General features: G+C 42.1%; 1 protein-coding gene across 1 annotated transcript; it reads left to right on the forward strand.

Annotated features, from left to right (window-relative positions):
• Positions 1 to 222: 222 nt before the first annotated feature.
• LOC142186971 (inactive histone-lysine N-methyltransferase 2E-like) lies at positions 223 to 17,451 on the forward strand (the record flags this gene model as incomplete). The annotated part of the gene is given in 10 exon segments (XM_075261395.1): positions 223 to 474; positions 583 to 727; positions 1,550 to 1,797; positions 2,592 to 2,648; positions 3,922 to 4,491; positions 5,475 to 5,815; positions 8,691 to 8,779; positions 11,777 to 11,871; positions 15,240 to 16,231; positions 16,233 to 17,451. Coding segments are annotated over 10 exon segments (3,219 nt in total), but the record flags the coding sequence as incomplete, so codon positions are not given.
• Between the last annotated feature and the right edge of the window lie 414 nt (positions 17,452 to 17,865).

The raw sequence follows: 17,865 nt of genomic DNA on the forward strand, positions 1-17,865 counted from the left end.
AAGAGAGGTATAGCTGGTTGTGTGTATGTATACAAAGATGTGTCTGTAGAATAAAGCTGACCTTAATCTGACTTAATCTTTAATTTTATACCAAATATTAATGAATTGGGAAAATAAATGTATCTGCAAGTGATATGTATGTTGCATCACATTGAATACAAACTATACTGACAGACTCAAATTGAGAAAGACCATAAAATGAACTGTTTTTACTATTTCTAGCATTTGGTTAATGAATGGTTAAGTGAGAAGCATGAAAAATCTGCTAAACATGGAGAGTCTTTTTTGGAAAAACCTCTGCGAATAACCACAGATCCAGAAGTCCTTGCCACACAATTGAATTCTCTGCCGGGCTTAATTTACAGTCCACACATGTATACCACCCCAAAGCACTATATTCGATTTACCTCACCTTTCCTTTCTGAGAAGAAGAAGAAAAAAGAGGAAGAGAACCTTACAAGTTGTTGCAAAAAGGTACTTAATCAAATGTATTCGTTTTTGTTTTTTTTTCATTTGCATTTCTCTTCCTAGTTGACTTAACTTTCCATCTACTCCAATTTTTATGCATGTGCTTATTTTTAGCGTTGGCTCAAACAAGCTTTGGAAGAGGAACATTGTGCACCAATAAATCCATTTGATTCCCCAGCTGATGATGGATCTCTAAGTCCGATTACATTTGCTGAAAACAAGTGCCATGTAGTAATGAATGGCAGCTGTCCTTTAGCAGGTGAGATGATCTTTCCCTCCCCCCCCTCCCCCAAAAGGTGCTTAAGAATTGACAATAAGACAGTAGATAGAAAGAGGAGATCTTGGTTTGGTATCATAATGTAATTATAGCAAAACGAAGTCCTGACACTGCCCACCTGACAGGGTACTTTGGCTCTGTACTGGCAGCTCCTTGGGAATCAGGCTAGAGAAAAAAACCTCCCAGCTGCTTTAGATCAGAGGAGTGGCACCTATTAACAGGTGGAGGTGGGCTCCACGTGGTGTAAACGCTGTGATTTGCCCATGGCGGAAACACCGCTGAAAAAAAATTCTCAGTTTTACAGTAAGAGCAAAGTGAATGGGATCCTAGCAAATACCATGTCCTCTGCTGCGGATACGCTGCGATTTTAAAAATCGTCGCAGGATTTGGAAATCACAGCATATCAATTATACCTATAGAAACACCAGTGGTTTCCCTTTAGGTATAATTGAAATAAAGTCCATTCAGGAAACCTCAGTGACCTTTGTCTAAAGCGCTGCGGGAAGAACCGCGATGCGTTGCTGCTGTGGTTTATCCTGCAGCACTTCTTTGCTGTGGGGCCATGGTTTTAAGGGAATCTATAAGTATTAAATTGGTGAGAGAACGTATTACCGTACCTCCAAAGCTGAAAGAAAAACTTGAGACATATTTGGGAACTGTAGAAAACCACTACTACTGCTGTGGTCAGATTTCTACTCAATTTATTGTTGACAGATTCCCTTTAACCCTTTTAATGTTTTTGTATTGTATTCAATTGTTTTTTTTTTTTATTAAATCCTACTGATATATTCTCCTTCCTATCAGATCTAACAACTCCATTGAAAAAACGAAGATTGTATCAGTTGCTAGATTGCACTTACTCAGAAAATTCTACACCCACTGCATCTCCTTATGCAACACCAACTCACGCAGATGTACCTACCACAGACATTTCACTATTTACAACTCCTCCAAGGGTTAAAACAGAGGATGAAAATCGTAACTGCAAGCAATCTTTTTCACCAGTTACACCTGTGACTCCATGTATACGTGGAAATCACTTGCATTTTGAGGTAAGGTAGCAGTGCTTCACGCTGTTAAAAAGTACATATTGCTTGCATTGAGTCTTCTCCGCACAATGTATAAGTTCTCTGCCACTGAAGCTATGGAAAAAATTCTCCCTTTTGATACAAAAATTGGTAATGTCTCCTGCACACAATAGTGCAGTGTTTACAAAACATGAAAAAGGTAGAAGGTGTTTTGTTTTTTTTTGAATTTGTGTAGAGTCCACTCCTGGTTCACTATTTTTGGGATGTGGGTGGAGGTTGTGTAACTCTTGTTCTTTATCACCACCCTTTGCAAGAGTCTACCTGTGCTCTTTTTGGAACTGTCAAACTAAGATGAACCTGCAAAAATCTGAGGCTTTCAATGTTAGTCTCTCACAGACCGTAGTGACTGAGCTTTCAGTGATATTCCTGTTCAGCTGCCAGTGAAACTCTCTACTCTGTTTATCAGAGGAACTTCCCACTTATACAGATTTAGACTAGTGGTACCTGGGCACCTTGGTGTGGTTTAGATGGTATTTCATCTGCAAGATCAATGCTCTTCAACGTATTTTATACCACCTTCATGTCTTGCCAGTCTGGGTTCCTAAGGACTTCTTTACGAAGCTCTGTCCATTGTCTATTTTAGGTAGACAAGATTTTTTATTTTTTTTTTTTTTATTTTTAAATAGAACATTTTAAAGCTGTCTGTGGTAATAATCAGCTACACTGTCAAATGACAGATTCTAAATCCTATTCCTATGTATTGACTCTTTTTACGCTTACCTTTTTTTTTTTTTTCTCTCCCCTACATTTATTTCCAGAGCATTTCTTCACCAGAGAGTTCTCCAGAACTGAGTCGTAAATCCTGTGGCCAAGATGTAAGTATTTTATAGTAATATAGCGTTTGTAGTTATCATGTTACCAGTTTGTTATAACATACAAAAAAACTGCATTTTTTTTTTCCTTTTCCAAGTGCAAAACCCACATGTCGGGTTATGCTGTCCGCTTGAAAAGTCGGGGTGCCAGTAATCACCAGGAAAATGTGGGTTTTTTCTGTCCACTTGAAAAGTCAGACATCATTAGGAACGGACAGTTAAGGACAGGCACGGAGTGTAAAACAACGCACCCGATCTCCATTTAAATGAATGAAAAATGTCACAGACACAGCTAGTGTCCGCTGCTAATGTCCATGCAAGATTTTGAACGGACATTAGCAGCGGACACTACCTGTTGGACACTGGACCTTATGGGTGCTAACGTCCGCCGTACTAGTTCGGCGTATGCCGGGTGTGTAACTATGGCGACCACCATAGCCGCCGGGTGTCTACTGCTTTACGCATTAACTCTTCCGGCACCTCGGTCAAAGCTGACCGAGGTGCCATTTTCCCGGCGGCGCTTGGGCGCCACCATTTTCCTGGTGATCACTGGCACCCGGAGTAAGCTTCGGGGCCGACGTCACGTTGCTATGACAGCCGGGAGCTTTGTGAAGGCTCCCCGGCTTGTCATTACATTGCTTCTATTGCAGGCTATAGAAGGCCCTGGCCCAAAGGCGTTTTCCTGTCTTCTTCTCTGAGCTGTTTGCTTGCTGTCTCCTCTTCTCATTTCCTTCATTTTTAAAAACAAAGTGGTGGGCGTTAAGTGATCATGCTAACAATGGACTTTCAGTATTATCTTTGTTTTTACATAGAGAGATAAGACTCTGTCCAAGCCTTTAGCAGCAATCTGCAATTAACTGAGCTGATTACCTGGAAGAAGAGCAGTAAATAGCAGCTCCAGGGAGCAGTGAGTGCCTCACATCATCCAACCTAATATCAGATACAGGCCAGGAGTCTTGCCAATGATTTGTAAACAATGGGAGGAATAACTTAATATATTCACATTGCAGGCAAACAAAGCAGCCTTGCTAAAGTTATGTATTTAGGATAATTCTTGAATTTACATAAGCTAGTAGTATAGATCGGATCCTTTAGATGGGAATCCCCCTTTAAGATAGCAAATGCAGACCAAATAGTATATTTATGCTTATTAGCACTACATTAGATATAGGTTTTATCATAATTTAAAAGCAATGTAAATCCAAATCTGAATTCTACTGGTTCGTTCTTAGGAAGAGATGTATATGGAACTTACAATTTTCTTTTCTTTTAGCAGGGTAGTGATCGAGCAGCAACAACTTTGGCTTTGAATTCATTCAGAAATTCTAATCTGACTGAAATTGGTGTGCAGGAAATAAAGACTATTGGATATTCAAGCCCAAGGAGCAGGGCTGAGGTAAACAGACCATGCACATCAGAAAGCGAGTCCACTGTAGACCTTCATTTGGGGCTTGAAATAAATGAACATTCTGCATTACAAAAGAATATGGAACCCTTGTCCCGGGAAAGGACTGATTCAAACAGCCAGCAGGAAAATGCTCACTGTGGACGAGGCGCGGTATATTCATCTTGGATCAAAAGCCCAGAACGGACCGGAGTTAATTTCTCTGCAGTAAATTCTAACTTGAGAGACCTGACCCCTTCCCACCAGTTAGAAGTCGGTGGCGGTTTCCGAATGAGTGATTCAAAGTGCCTGATTCAAGAAGATGCCCGTAGTATGTACATGGATGGATCAATTTTTTGTTCTTCAGAAGAAGGACTTCTTACTGGATTTGGTCGAGCACTTAGCAGTGATGGTGTTCTGGATGGAAATGGAACACCATTAAATCCTCCACAAAAGAAAAAGGTTTGTGAATATTGTACTTAATATTGGTTGCTTGGCTGTAATAGAAAAATAGAATGTTGGAAACTCCTGTGATACCAAGTGACATTTTAACAGTACTCTGAAAAATGAGTTTTCCTAAGGTCTTGAGTAATTCCTTGTTTTGTAGTGCTTCTTTATTTTATCATTGTCCATAGTACAGTATGCATAAAGCTTTAAAGCATACCTCCAATTTTACTTAAACTTCCCTTAAATGAAGAGTGCATGTGAACGTAAGAAATGTTGTAATATATCTTCGTGAAGAGATAAGGATGAGTAGAGCAGATTAAAAAGTGGAGAAGGAAACAGGTCTTTATAATAAAACGACGTACAAGTGAATATAAGAAATTTAGTAACATGTCATTTATGTAATGTTTTATCATTGGAGGTATACTGTAAATGATATATCCCTGTGGATTCCAGTTTTTGATTTCTTCTGGCATATACAATCAGCAGTTGCATTTACTTACGACAGGTTCACACCTGCGCCTGGTTTTCTGTTCTTGGGGTTCGCTTGGGGACCCAAAGAACGGAAACTTAATCCGCTTAAAATGTGGTTACCTGTGGAGCGCATAGAATATAATGAGAACTGCCCAGTTTCCGTCCGAACACAGATTTGGGGATGGAAACCCCGAACGTAGAGTAAACGTAGGTGTGAACCTAGCCTTAGTTATTTTTCCAGCAGACTGCTGGCATGTGATCTATTGCATGAAAGTAAATGGTTGGGGACCAGTAGATGGTTCGCTAATGACTAGCAGTGTTTGAACTCTGTTTTGTTCACACAATTCTGTTTGCTAAAATGCATTACCTCCAAACAACAATGGAGTGTTTCATTTGATCGAAATTTACATAGTGGGAACATACTCTGGAGTGCAGTAGATATTTCTGCTTATAACAAAGGCAGCAGTGAATTGTTTTTATTGTATTATTGTTGAGACACTGCACTAAATGTTTTATGTTTAATCTAGGTATCCTTATTAGAGTACCGAAAAAGGCAGCGTGAAGCAAGGAAGAGTGGCTCAAAACCTGAAACCTTACCTCTGGTCACACTTTCCCCACATTCTGAAAGTGGAAATCTATCTGGGAACTGTTCTACTACCACTGCTTGTTCTACTGCTACTACTACTACAACCACATCTACTGAAAACTGTAGTAACAATTTGGAAAGTGTGGAACCTAGTGAAAGTGTTACTAATTTGACTGTACCACTGCCAGCTGAAGTCCAGAACACCCCCTCAGAAGAGACAGACCAAAGTTCTCAAGTTACAGATACAACTGCAAATGAGAAAAGTGATCCTGAGGTTCAATGGTATAAAAATTTATTTATTTATTTTAGTTTTCTTCCCCCTACCGCCCTTTTTTGTGCTCTTGCATTCAAGTAATATTTGCCAGCATAGAAATTGATTATATGGTTGTTCACACTTCATAAAAGGGCTATTGCACACAACATCCCCATCTGTGGAAAACGGTCTATGTTTGGGTTGTAGTACCTAGACAGAACTCTGCCATGTGCATAGAAGTCACTGCATCGTATAAAGTTATACATTCAGCCCTAGTTACAGTAGTGGTCGTCTTCTCAAAATTATGGACAATTAGACAGAACAATATTAGACAAAAGCCACAACAGTAGCATAAGCAGAACGTAGAGTCATTCATTACTGAAGTGTTAACACTATTAGAAGGTTGGATAAAGACACACTAAAAGATGCTGGGTTTGATTATATTGAGTTTGAGATATGTTTTGGGGATTCTCTTGTCAAGATTTCTCATGTCTGGGGTTTGTTACATACACTTAGTAGCCAAAAGTCATGGGTAGGTACCGGATGCGCAATTAATAGCTGGTCGCCCCTCCATGAGCCCTGATAACTGTAGGTGACGAGACATGGGCCCCGTAAGGTGTTGGAAGAGTTCTGGATGGATATTGATCCACAAAGTCTGCATTGCAGCCCACAATTGGTCCTGTGTAGTTGATGCTGGGTCCATGGAGTGCACACTGGTGTCCACAGCATCACATAAATGCTCTATGGGGTTGAGGTTGGGCAAGGGTCTTGAGGTCACTGGTGTGTTCATTAAGCCAGTTCCGTGCCACCAACGAGCGATGATATGTTGCATTGTCCTGTTGGTACACAGCATACCCATCAGGGAACTCCAAAGACCAACCGCAATAGTAATGTATAGAATCTCCCATAAAATAGTGAAAGAAAAAAAAAAAGCTTTAAAAAATAAATAAATAAATAAAAGTACTCATTAGGTATCCCTGTGTCTGATAGTTCCCGGTCTACTGAATATAGGGTATCTGCAGTGCTCCTGTTCCGTCGGGAAGGGGTTAATAGGAGCACTGCAGATACCCTATATTCAGCCAGGCTGAATTCAAAGTGGGGGGGGGGGGGGGGGGGGGGGGGGGGGGGGGGGGAATCCCAGTCCTCAAGCTCAGGGAAGGGGCAGACAGACAACCAAAACACCCACTCACCTTCCCCAGCAACTACTGCACCCCAAAACTCCGACCAATTTTCCACGGCTTATACTTGAGTCAATAAGTTTTCCCAGTTTTTTGTGGTAAAATTCTCTGCTTATACTCGAGTATATACGGTAGCTTTTTCTTTTAAAGGGAAGAGAACATTATGCATGTTAAAATACAACATGCTAGATCCTTCTTTCCCCCATATCTGCAATTGAAGATTTGAAGTAACCCCGTGCAAATTAGATGGTCATCTTGTGTCACCAAAAGCTGTGTGTTTGGCCACTGTTTATGGTATACTTTGTGCCCTAAAAAATAAGTCCATAGACAAAATTATGCATCAAAAGCATACCTTAAAAGATTTTGCTGTGAATTTCATTCTGTGCACTACATAATGTAAAATCCATATTTAATATCCACAGAAAAATTTGATGTTCTGTAGATTTAAAATCTGAACCTCCTGTCAGTTTCCATAAAGGTGGTTGTGTTTTGTTTTTTTTTTGTTTTTTTTTTCAAGTGAATGGATAAGATTTGACATTTTGTAGCTACTGAAATACCCTGGATTTTTTTTTCATTTAAGTCTTTATTGAAGATTTTTACAAAACAATAAAACAGTCAAAAGGCACAATTGGGTTTGTGGGTGGATCAAGGATGAATGGAGATACAATCATTGGGGATGGTGGGGACGGAGAGGGAACAAGAAAACACTCTGACGCAGCACAGAAAACACATATCTAAGGGAACACTTAAACAGTCAAAGCAAAAGGGTAACAAAACCCAACTAGGAAAAGAGGTGAGAAGGAGAATAAGGCACAGTCACCCTCCCTGGAGTCGGAGGCAGCAGGATAACTGGAGTACAAAGGGAACCCAATGGGAATAGGAAACAGAGTGAAGAAAATATGAGTGAGGGAGAAAAGGGAATACTACTAAGGGAATCATGAAAAAGGGGGGGAGTAAAGGCGGAATGAAAATCAGCGGAGTAATAGAAAGTGTCCCAGAGAAGCCATGTTTGTCGGTGAGTTCTATCATCACTTCTCAGTTCAGCAAGCAGGCTTTCCATTCTATGGATGCAAAGAAGTTCCTGCAACCAGGATGCCAGTGAGGGTGGGGATGTCTATTTCCATAGTCTGGGAATGACCGAGCAACAACTAGCATAAAGCCAAGCAACTTACGGGTGTGCCTCTTGAATTTTCTGGGAAAAATGGAGTGCAGGAGGAGAGGGCAGGGCAATACCAATTGAATAATGCGTCTCACCTCCATCTAAAACAGGCGCAATAGGGAACATTCCCACCAGACATGCACCATCGTGCCCTGATCAGTATTGCATCTCCAACAACGATAAGAAGTGGAGGGGTAGATTCTTTGGAGGACAGAAGCCACACTATACCAGCTGGAGAGGATTTTAAAGCTAGTTTCTTGTGCCCTACAGGAGATAGAGAACCTGTGGCATGCCCGGAAGGCAGAAGACCACGCGTCTGGTGGGAACGAAACCACCAACTCCCGCTCCCAGCTTTCTGTGTAAGCCGGTAGTGGGTCGGCAGGCTCTACTAGTAACATGCCATAGACTACCCTGGAATTTTTAGCTTCAAATCCAAATTAAAAATCCACAGTGTATTTACTATATGTAATCCTACCATAAGAGTATTGTACAGATAAAGAACTTGCAATGTGCTGTTAAACAGAAATCCTAAATTTGTATATCATGCAGTATTTTTGTGTCTCTCAGGACTGCTTCAACATCCGTGGAACAAGTCAGAGAAAGGAGTTATCACAGAGCTTTATTATTGAGTGACCACAGGAAGGATAAAGATGGAGGTAGGTCTTGAATTAGATCTGATAAAAATTAGTGTAGAGACTTAAAGGCCTCTATCAGCAAAATCATGCTGATATGGCCCCACATATGCGTGAATAGCCTTTAAAAAGGCTATTCAGGCACTGGTAAAGTTATATTAAACTACCCCCCAGTTTTAAAATAAAACCCTAAAACAGAATATGATTATCTTACCCTTTGTGCACGGTGGGCGGACATTCAGGGTCCGCAGTCTTCTTCAGCCACGCCTCCTCTTCCAGCGATGTCCTTGGGTCGCGTCTAACTTGTGAACTGACATTGTTAAAAAATGGCGCGGGTGCATGCGCAGTAGTCATAGTAGAAGCAGCATGCTACTGCGCATGCACCCGCGCCATTTTTTAACAATGTCAGTTAGCTAGTTAGACGGGACCTGAGGACATCGCTGGAAGAGGAGGCGTGGCTGAAGAAGACGGTGGACCCTGAATGCCCGACCACAGTGCACGATGGGTAAGTTGATCATATTCTTTTTTAGGGTTTTATTTTAAAACTGGGGGGTAGTTTAATATAACTTTAGCGGTGCCTGAATAGCCTTTGTAAAGGCTATTCACGCATATGTGGGGCTCTAGCAGCATAATTTTGCTGATAGAGCCCCTTTAAATATCCAAGACAATAAGATATCCAGATCACCAGAGCTTTATTCACATCTATACTGCTCAGTACTGATAAATCCTACTATAAAACCTGCTAGACATTTTACAGTTTCTTGTAGCAGCATGTCCTTGTGCCTGTTCACTCACTGAGCTGCTCTTAGCTGTCCTCCTCCCTAGACTTCTATGAAACATGATTTGTCTATGATTCACTGCAGCTTATCCTGTTCAAGTTAATGTGAGCTGAATAGCAGTAACTTGGTGTGGCCATTACACAGAGAACAGAGCAGTCTGCTTTATGCATTCTCTATGTATCAGCTGCTGAGAATGACTGTTTGGCGTCCAAATTTTATCAAAATAATAATAATTTGCTGCTTTTCACATTTACTGCTAATACAGAATGATATCACTAAGAGAGGAAAGCGTCACGGACACAAACTTTGTGCCTTTAAAACAAACCGTTTTTTTTTGTTTTTTTTTAAACAAATCCTCTTTTGTTTTTTTTTCAGTCATAACAACCCAAATATGTTAAGTATTATTCACAATATATTTTGTTCGTCCTTCAATTTATTTTGAACATTTAGAAGGCTTATAAGCAGTCCCCCCCCCCCCTTAATTTCACTAATTTGTTAGGGACCACTTAAAGGGGTATTACCAACTGGCTTGTTCAGCAACCTGCAGGCTGTGTGCTCTTTTCACTTCCTGGTTTTCTCTGTACATTGGTGGGTGGGGTTTCACTTGCTCTGCTATCTCTATTCATAGCAGTATGTTTGCAGTCAGTAATGAGGGATGGTTGTACATAAATTAGCACAGTATCACTGGAAGATGCAAAATATGAAGCTGATGTAGCAGAGCTGGATTTCAGTCAGTTTGCATTACATACAGAGGTAACTGACTCCCTATCTCAGCCCTTATCCAGCCAAATTCAATTAAACTGACCAACTGGAAGAGCCAAAGATAAACAGCTCAGAAATGCAAGCTGCTTCCCCACTCTCCTCCCCTATCTGAGAGCCGGAGCTGTGTCACTTGTGTGGTGCAGAGACAGAAACGGCTCAGAAATACAAGCTGCTGCTGTGCACTCAGCCCCTCCTCCCCCCTGAGAGCAGGCAGCTACATTACTTGTCACTGAGAAGATAAGCTCATCACCAGGCCCATGGTTATAGAAACACAGTGTAAACAATGAAGTGAATAAATTAAGATAGAGGCCTAACAAAGCAGTTTTGATAAAGCAATGTATTTAGAAAAAGTCTCAAATCCACATAAACTAGCAGTGTAGATGTTTTTGAAGACCTATAGTGGAATTCCCCAAGAAGTAATCCCATTTTGTAGGAACCATTTTAGGGTCTGCAAACTTGACATGGCATCCAAAAACCAAACAATCTAAATCTGCGCTCAAAAAGCCACCTAGCACTTCTTCAGATCTGTATCCTTCAGTGTGCCCAAACAACAATCTATGCCCACATGTATGACACTTGTACCCAGGATAGCGTATTTATTAGAGATGAGCGAGTACTGTTCGGATCAGCCGATCCGAACAGCACGCTCCATAGAAATGAATAGATGCACCTGGTACTTCCGCTTTGATGGCGGCCGGCCGCTTAACCCCCTGCGTGCCGGCTACGTCCATTCATTTCTATGCGAGCGTGCTGTTCGGATCGGCTGATTCCAACAGTACTCGCTCATCTCTAGTATTTATGAATGTTATATGTTAGTAGAAACTGTTGTTTGGGCACAGAAGAGAAGCAGCGCTATTTGATTTTTGGGGTACATTTTAGTTTTTAGATGATATGTCACTTTTGCAGAACCCTTGAATTGACTTAATGGTGCCTAAATTAACAGCACTGATATCTCCAGCACCAGAGCACATAGGGGGAAAGCCGACAGTGCACTGTCTGATTTCTAGCGGTATATAGCCATGTCAACCTTAATGCAACGAAACAATCTGTTTTGATTCACACTTGATGAAGCTGTGGCTTGAAATGCACCACAAGGTGCCTGTTTGTATTGGTAAGCCCATAAAAATAATGGTAACAATGCCCTAGAAGTCACGGTACATCACTATTTCCTAAACATCACAATATATGGGTGCATGCACACTGAGTAACGCCGGGCGTGTATGAGAGCCGTACACGCCGGCATTACAGCAGACTGCCGAACACTTCCCATTCACTTCAATGGGAGCGCTCGTAACAGCGGCGTTTACGAGCGCTCCCATTGAAGTGAATGGGAAGTGTTCGGCAGCCCTGCTGTAACGCCGGCGTGTACGGCTCTCATACACGCCCGGCGTTACGTAGTGTGCGTGCACCCTATGTTTGTTTGTTTTTTTGTTTTTGTTTTTTTTTGCTCCTTTTATAAAACTGTTTTTGTCTTTGTCAGATGGTGAAACAGAAAATGGAGAATGTATAAATGTTAAGGAAGCCCAATCTCCAGATACATGCCAGAAGAATTGCAGTCCTTCCAAGCAAAATTTGGTAAGACTCTTTTTTTTTTTCTATACTGTTTGAATGTTCAACCTACACCACCATACTGACCTTGAAAAACATTGGCTAACTTTTCCTTTATGTTCTGTATTGTTGTAGAAAAAATATTTCTCTTCAAAATATTGGCTTTGTTTTGTTTTTTTTGCTAGGTTTGATTCTCATGAGTACCAATTCCTTTATCATGGAGTTTGTCTGAAGTAGATTTCCCACAAACATAACCATATTTCTCACTTAGTTCATTCACCTGGCCACTAGGAAGCTGACTCAAGGAATAGCAAAAGATGTCCGTTCTGTCTCCAGGCTATACCACCTCCACAGACCCTGTGTTAGTCAGTCTTAACCTAGTGTCTTGGGTCTTTGTGTCTTACATTATTTTAATTTTCTTTCAGATTCAAGGGGATTTTCAGTGTGTAGGCCACACTAGTCAAATCCCCCTGTGGTTGCAACACTCTGCAAAAGAGCACCTCGCCGGTCACTCTACTCCATAGAGTTTTTTCCTCCCTTCCATACGGAACAGTTTTTCCTTCTCTTTGTATTCCTTCCCTGTTTCAGTGGCAGGGTACCATTGTTCCTGTCCCAGCTTCAGAGCATTTTCCAGGTATTTTATTCCAAACTGTCCACCATTCCCAAGAAGGTCTACTATCTCCTCGCCCCATCCTGGTCCTGAAGGGGCTCGACAGTTTTGTCCATGACCATACGGAGCCTCTGTGGTCAGTTATGGCATTTCTGGAATCTGGTGATTCCTCATTTTGAGGTGGGTTTACATCATTTTTAGTTTGTTGGTGTGGCCTTCCAAGTAATTTACCAAGGTAATTGACGTCTCTCATGGCTGTCCTCCATTCCAGAGGCGTTGCCGTGTTTCCTTACTTAGAGGGAGTCTTAACAAGACTGACAATCTGATCAGCTTGCAGATCACTTTGACCTTCTTCGCCGGTTTGGCTGACTGTTCCAGAAAGAAAGGTCCTGTCTCCTGCCCTCTGTGTATGGAAATCCTGGGCACGATCCTAGTCATGCACTAGGGCAGGATCCTTCTTCTGAGTCCAAGATCCTGCCCCTCTGATCTGGTGTGTCACTTCCTCAGAGCATCTCTCCGTTCTCTCTTGGCACCGTGGTCTCTACCTTCTGGGTTGTCTTTTTTTCCTTTTTTCCATTTGCGTCCTCTGCAATGACTATTTGGGCCTGCTGGGACTAGTTTCTGTCCAGCCTTGACCTCCTGATTCTCTTGCATCCCCAGGTCAGTTGTGAGCTTCTTTGTTGGCTCTCTTCTCCAGGAGTCTCACGGGGGAAGTCTTCCCTTCTGTTTGCAGGTGATCCCACCAATGCCAGTCTTTCCAACTGGGCATCGGTCCTCTGTGCCTTGACGTTTCAGGGCCTTTTTTCCAAGCCAAGACTTCCCACCACATCATTCGACTGGAACTGAGGGTCATCTTCTTAGTCTTCTCTCATTGGACCCCTCTCCTCCAAGGATGTCCGGTCAGAGTCCGTATCGACTCCTCCACCCCAGCCACTTATTTGAGCCAACAGGGGGCACCATGAAAGAAGCCTTCCAGTGGGGCATCTTCTTCGACCTCTGTCGCCAGTCCTTATTCCAGCTGTGGACAATTGGACAGCAGACTACCTAAGCAAAGGAAAGCTCGACCCTGGCATTTGGTCCCCTCACCAGAAGATCTTTCTCCATTTGTGCACCTAGTTGGGCACACCCGATGTAAACCTCTTCCCGCCTGAACAACATGTTCCCTGCTACATGGCCAGGTCCCTAGACCCTCGAGCCATTGCCACCAAAGTGTATGATTTCCCAGTCGGAATTGAAGCTTCTGTATCTCCTTCCTCTAGCAAGGTTACAGCCATCCTAGTGGCCCAGGATCGGCCCCTTCGAACTTGGTATGCCATCTGAGGTTTCTGCTGAGTTATGCTCCTTGGCCTCTTCCTATGCAAGTTGACCTTCTGTCTATGGGCCGCTGTACCAACCCTCCTTACCTGGTGAAGAGAGTAAAGTTTTCCATCAGCTCTCCTTTTCTCTTCCTAGGATCCTGGCTTTTCTTCAGTCAAGCTGGAAGGTTTTGCGTGCCTTGTTTTAAGGGGCAGGGATTCTGCCTCTTTCAGAAGTCCCTGGCCTTCTGGTATAGATTGTCTTGCAGAGAGTGACACACTGTGTCGTTCCCCCGTTTCCCCCATGTTGGATAGGTTCGTTTTGTGTTTTGTTTTTTTTTGTTTCATGTGTCTCTCTCCTACTGCTACAGTACAAACAGACTAGCACAGTGTCTGTGGAAGGAGTATAGCCCGGAGGCGTAGCTGTCACCTTTTGCTATTCCTAGTGTGTTCTCCTATGGGCCAGGTTTATACTTAGTGCTGTGTTAGCCAATGAATACAAGAAAAGGATTTTATAGAGGGTGCAAAAATCCAATTTTGGGTATGTGAACAATTGCAAATATAAATAATAAAAAAAATTTGCAGAGTTTAAGAAAATAGTGAAAGTCTGTCTTGATCAGTTGCCTGTGAATATTACCATGAATGCAGGGACACTGCATGTATGAGAAAATAGCCCAGCCACAATAAGGAGAAAATGGCTGGATTTCTGACAAGTGCCATACCAGAGAAAGTGCCTGCATTTATGGATGGCAACCAGTCAAGACCAAAATCATGATTAAGACAGTCTTTAAAACACTGCAATGTTTTAAATGTTTTATTTTTGCGAAAATGGTTACATATTCAATTATAGCTATGTGTGGGGAGAACCCCATTAAAAGAATTCTATCATCGGGAAAACTCATTTTTAACTAAGCATATATTTGCATAGCCTTTAGAAATGCTAATCCAGACATACCTTTTGTTTGGTAATCCTCTCTGCTGTTTTTGAATTAGCCCGCTTTTATTGATGTGCTAATTATCCAGCACAAAGCATCGGAAGTTCAGTGAGCACTGTGTGATGTGTACAGCACAGGCTGCTGCTGCTGCTGCTGACTACAACTCCTCAGCCTCTCTGCTCTCACCTCCCCCTTTGTACACACAGCATACAGTACTCACTGAGTTTCTGGTGCTCGTTGCTGGCTAATTAGCATATCAATAAAAGCGGGCTAATTCAAAAAAGGCTTGGGAGGATTAATGAATAAGAGGTATGTCTGGAATAGCCTTTCTAAAGGCTATGCAAATATATGCTTAGGTAAAAATGAGTTTTCCCAATGATAGAATCCCTTTAAGCTGTCTATTTCTCTTCTTAGCCACAGATATTCAGACTCTTCGTTATGTTTTCTTGTTTGCACAGAAGTATAGAAAACTTTTTGTACTGTCTTATTTTCAGAGAAACAGTACATTCAGATTGCTATATTAATCTCTTGCTCTGCTTATTTTATTTCCTATAGCCTTGTTCAACAGGAGCTAAACCACCTTTGCTAGCCGATGCTCCCCAAGAAACTGCCATAAATACACCAGTGACAGAAAATACAAGCCCTTTTAAGACGGAGCAACATCAGAAACAGTTATCACTTTCAAAGTCCCATATTGCACAACCTCATTCACAAAAGCTGCCTTCTACACCTTTAAAACTGCATTGTCCTTCTTCCCCTCACCTGGAACAACCTCCAAAGTCATCCACACCACATCCACCTGTGCAGCATGGTTACCTTTCACCAAAGCCTCATTCGCAACAGTTAGGATCTCCATACAGACCTCTCCATCCGCCTTCGCATCAGGTGGCAACAACACAAAGAGAAAACCATGTGAACTTTTATCCTGTGTCTCAAAACTTGCAGCCTTCTAATCCACAGCCAGCAAGTGGGCAGTTGTTTTCCCAGGCACAGACAGGACAGTGTTCAACTGTTTATAGTCCCTTTAGTCAACAGACTGTGAACAGCTCTGCCCCTCCGCCCCCACCACCTCCACCAACAGCAAACTTTTATCCAAACCAGCAACCAACTGCATCTTTTCAGAACTATAGTCAAATTAAAGGAAATATTCCCCAGCAGCCTGTGTTTACATCCTGTCCGAATCAGGGCCATGCAACAACCACTGGGCAACCAGCAGTTCAAGGACATCATGTAAATTCTGGACATTATTTGCCTTCACAGAACTCTACTGTACACATGCAGAGTGCACCATCAAGTGTTCCTCCACCACCACCTCCGCCTCCACCCGGATGTCATCAGTCTCATGTTTCAGGTCCAGTTCATGCAGTCCCAGTTGCTGGTGCTACTCTTATTCATTCACAGGCGACAGGACACCATTTACCACCTCCTCCCCCACCTCCACCTGGCCCAAGTTCCCACCATTCCCACATGCAACATGTTCCAGCTGGTCATCAAGGCCTACAGGTGCAACACCAGCATGTTTTAAATAATGCTCCCCCTCCTCCTCCTCCCCCCCCCTCCACCGCCACCTCAATCGGCTAATGTTCTAAGTGGTTCGGGACATCACTCCGCATCAGCACAAGGATTACATTTACAGACTCACCAAGGACCTGCAATGTTTCCTTCAGGGTCTCATCCACCTGTAGCATCATACTCAACCCAAACTCCTGTTCACAATACTGTGGGGTCTGTGTCACAACACCAGTCTTCTGCACCAGGACAACACCATCCACTTCCCAGTCAGGGGCCTCATATTCAACCTCAAGGACCAAACAGTGTTGCATCACCTGCAGGGTTTTGTCCCCATCCTGGGTCTGTAAGTCTACCCCATGGTGTACAAGGGCCGCAGCAGGCCTCCACAGTGCCTGGCCAGTTACCTATTCACAGACCGCAGGTGCCACCTTTCCAAAACAACTATCATGGCTCAGGCTGGCATTAGATTTGGTTTTGTTGTGCTTAACATTTTTAAAATGTTGTGTAAAATAAACTGTACATTTTCTATGTACCTTATAAAGGTACTTTTTAAAGCCTGTATATGAAAATTTGTAAATTTCCAAGTACCAGTGCGCTTTCACCCCCCCCTTTTTTTTTTTTTTGTCTGATCGTTGTGCTTTGGAGCCAATTTTGAGTCTTTAGATTGAGTAAACATTCCAGTTCTGTTCAGATGCAGTAGTGTTGATACTGCACAACATGTATGTCACTTGTCAGTTCATTTAGTGAATGTTTTCTATTGTAAGTTTTATATGTGATCTAAATACACAGGTAAGAGCACTAATACGTTTTTCTTTTCCCCTCCTGTGCTATTTGTGTGTATAGATAACACAGAGCCAGTTTCAATGTTACATTGCTCCTTGCTTCTTTACACAATTGTAATTTAATGTATAGTTCTGTTTTAACATCTTGACTTCTAAAGAAGTTTTGTAAATACTGTATTTGCTTGTATATTGCTTAAAGCTTCCACCTCATTTGATAAAACATTGTACATATTTTTTTTATTGTATGATCCTTGTGGAAGTAGTACAGTATATGACATTTAATTTTTGTAATATACTGTCACATTGCGGCACTGGTTGGGCATTTTAATTCATGTTAATAAACCACAATTATGTCCGTTTTATCAGGTTAGTCCTTTCATACATTTTACAAAAATTAATGTTGATGCGTAACTGCAGCACTTAAACTGTATATTAAAATGCATTGTCAGCACTTTTTCCTGACTATTCCAAAACTTGTAGTGGTTTATTTTCTTTTTCCGTTCGCTTTACACTTAAAGAAGCAAAACTATAAGGGCTAGTTCACACGTGGGCAAAGGGGAGGTTTTTGACAGCGGAATTCGCTTCAAAAACCTCTCCTTTAACATGGTGGTCTATGTAGACCACTAGCTTTTTTTTTCCTCCTAGCGTTTTCCGCCTGAAGAAGGGACATGACCTTTCTTCAGGCGGAAAACGCCTGAAGAATTGCATAGAAGTGAATGGGAGGCGAAAACCGCGTGGTAAAAAACCGCGCGGTTTTTTGCACACAAAACCGCGCGGTTTTTTGCAAAAAACCGCGCGGTTTTCGCCTGCAGTTTCCATAGCACATATAGGAAAAAAAAACCCTAGCGAAAACCGCTAGCGAAAACCGCGTCAAAAACCTCGTCAAA

Source organism: Leptodactylus fuscus, unplaced genomic scaffold, assembly GCF_031893055.1.
Source record: "Leptodactylus fuscus isolate aLepFus1 unplaced genomic scaffold, aLepFus1.hap2 HAP2_SCAFFOLD_1233, whole genome shotgun sequence".
Classification (NCBI taxonomy): Eukaryota; Metazoa; Chordata; class Amphibia; order Anura; family Leptodactylidae; genus Leptodactylus; species Leptodactylus fuscus.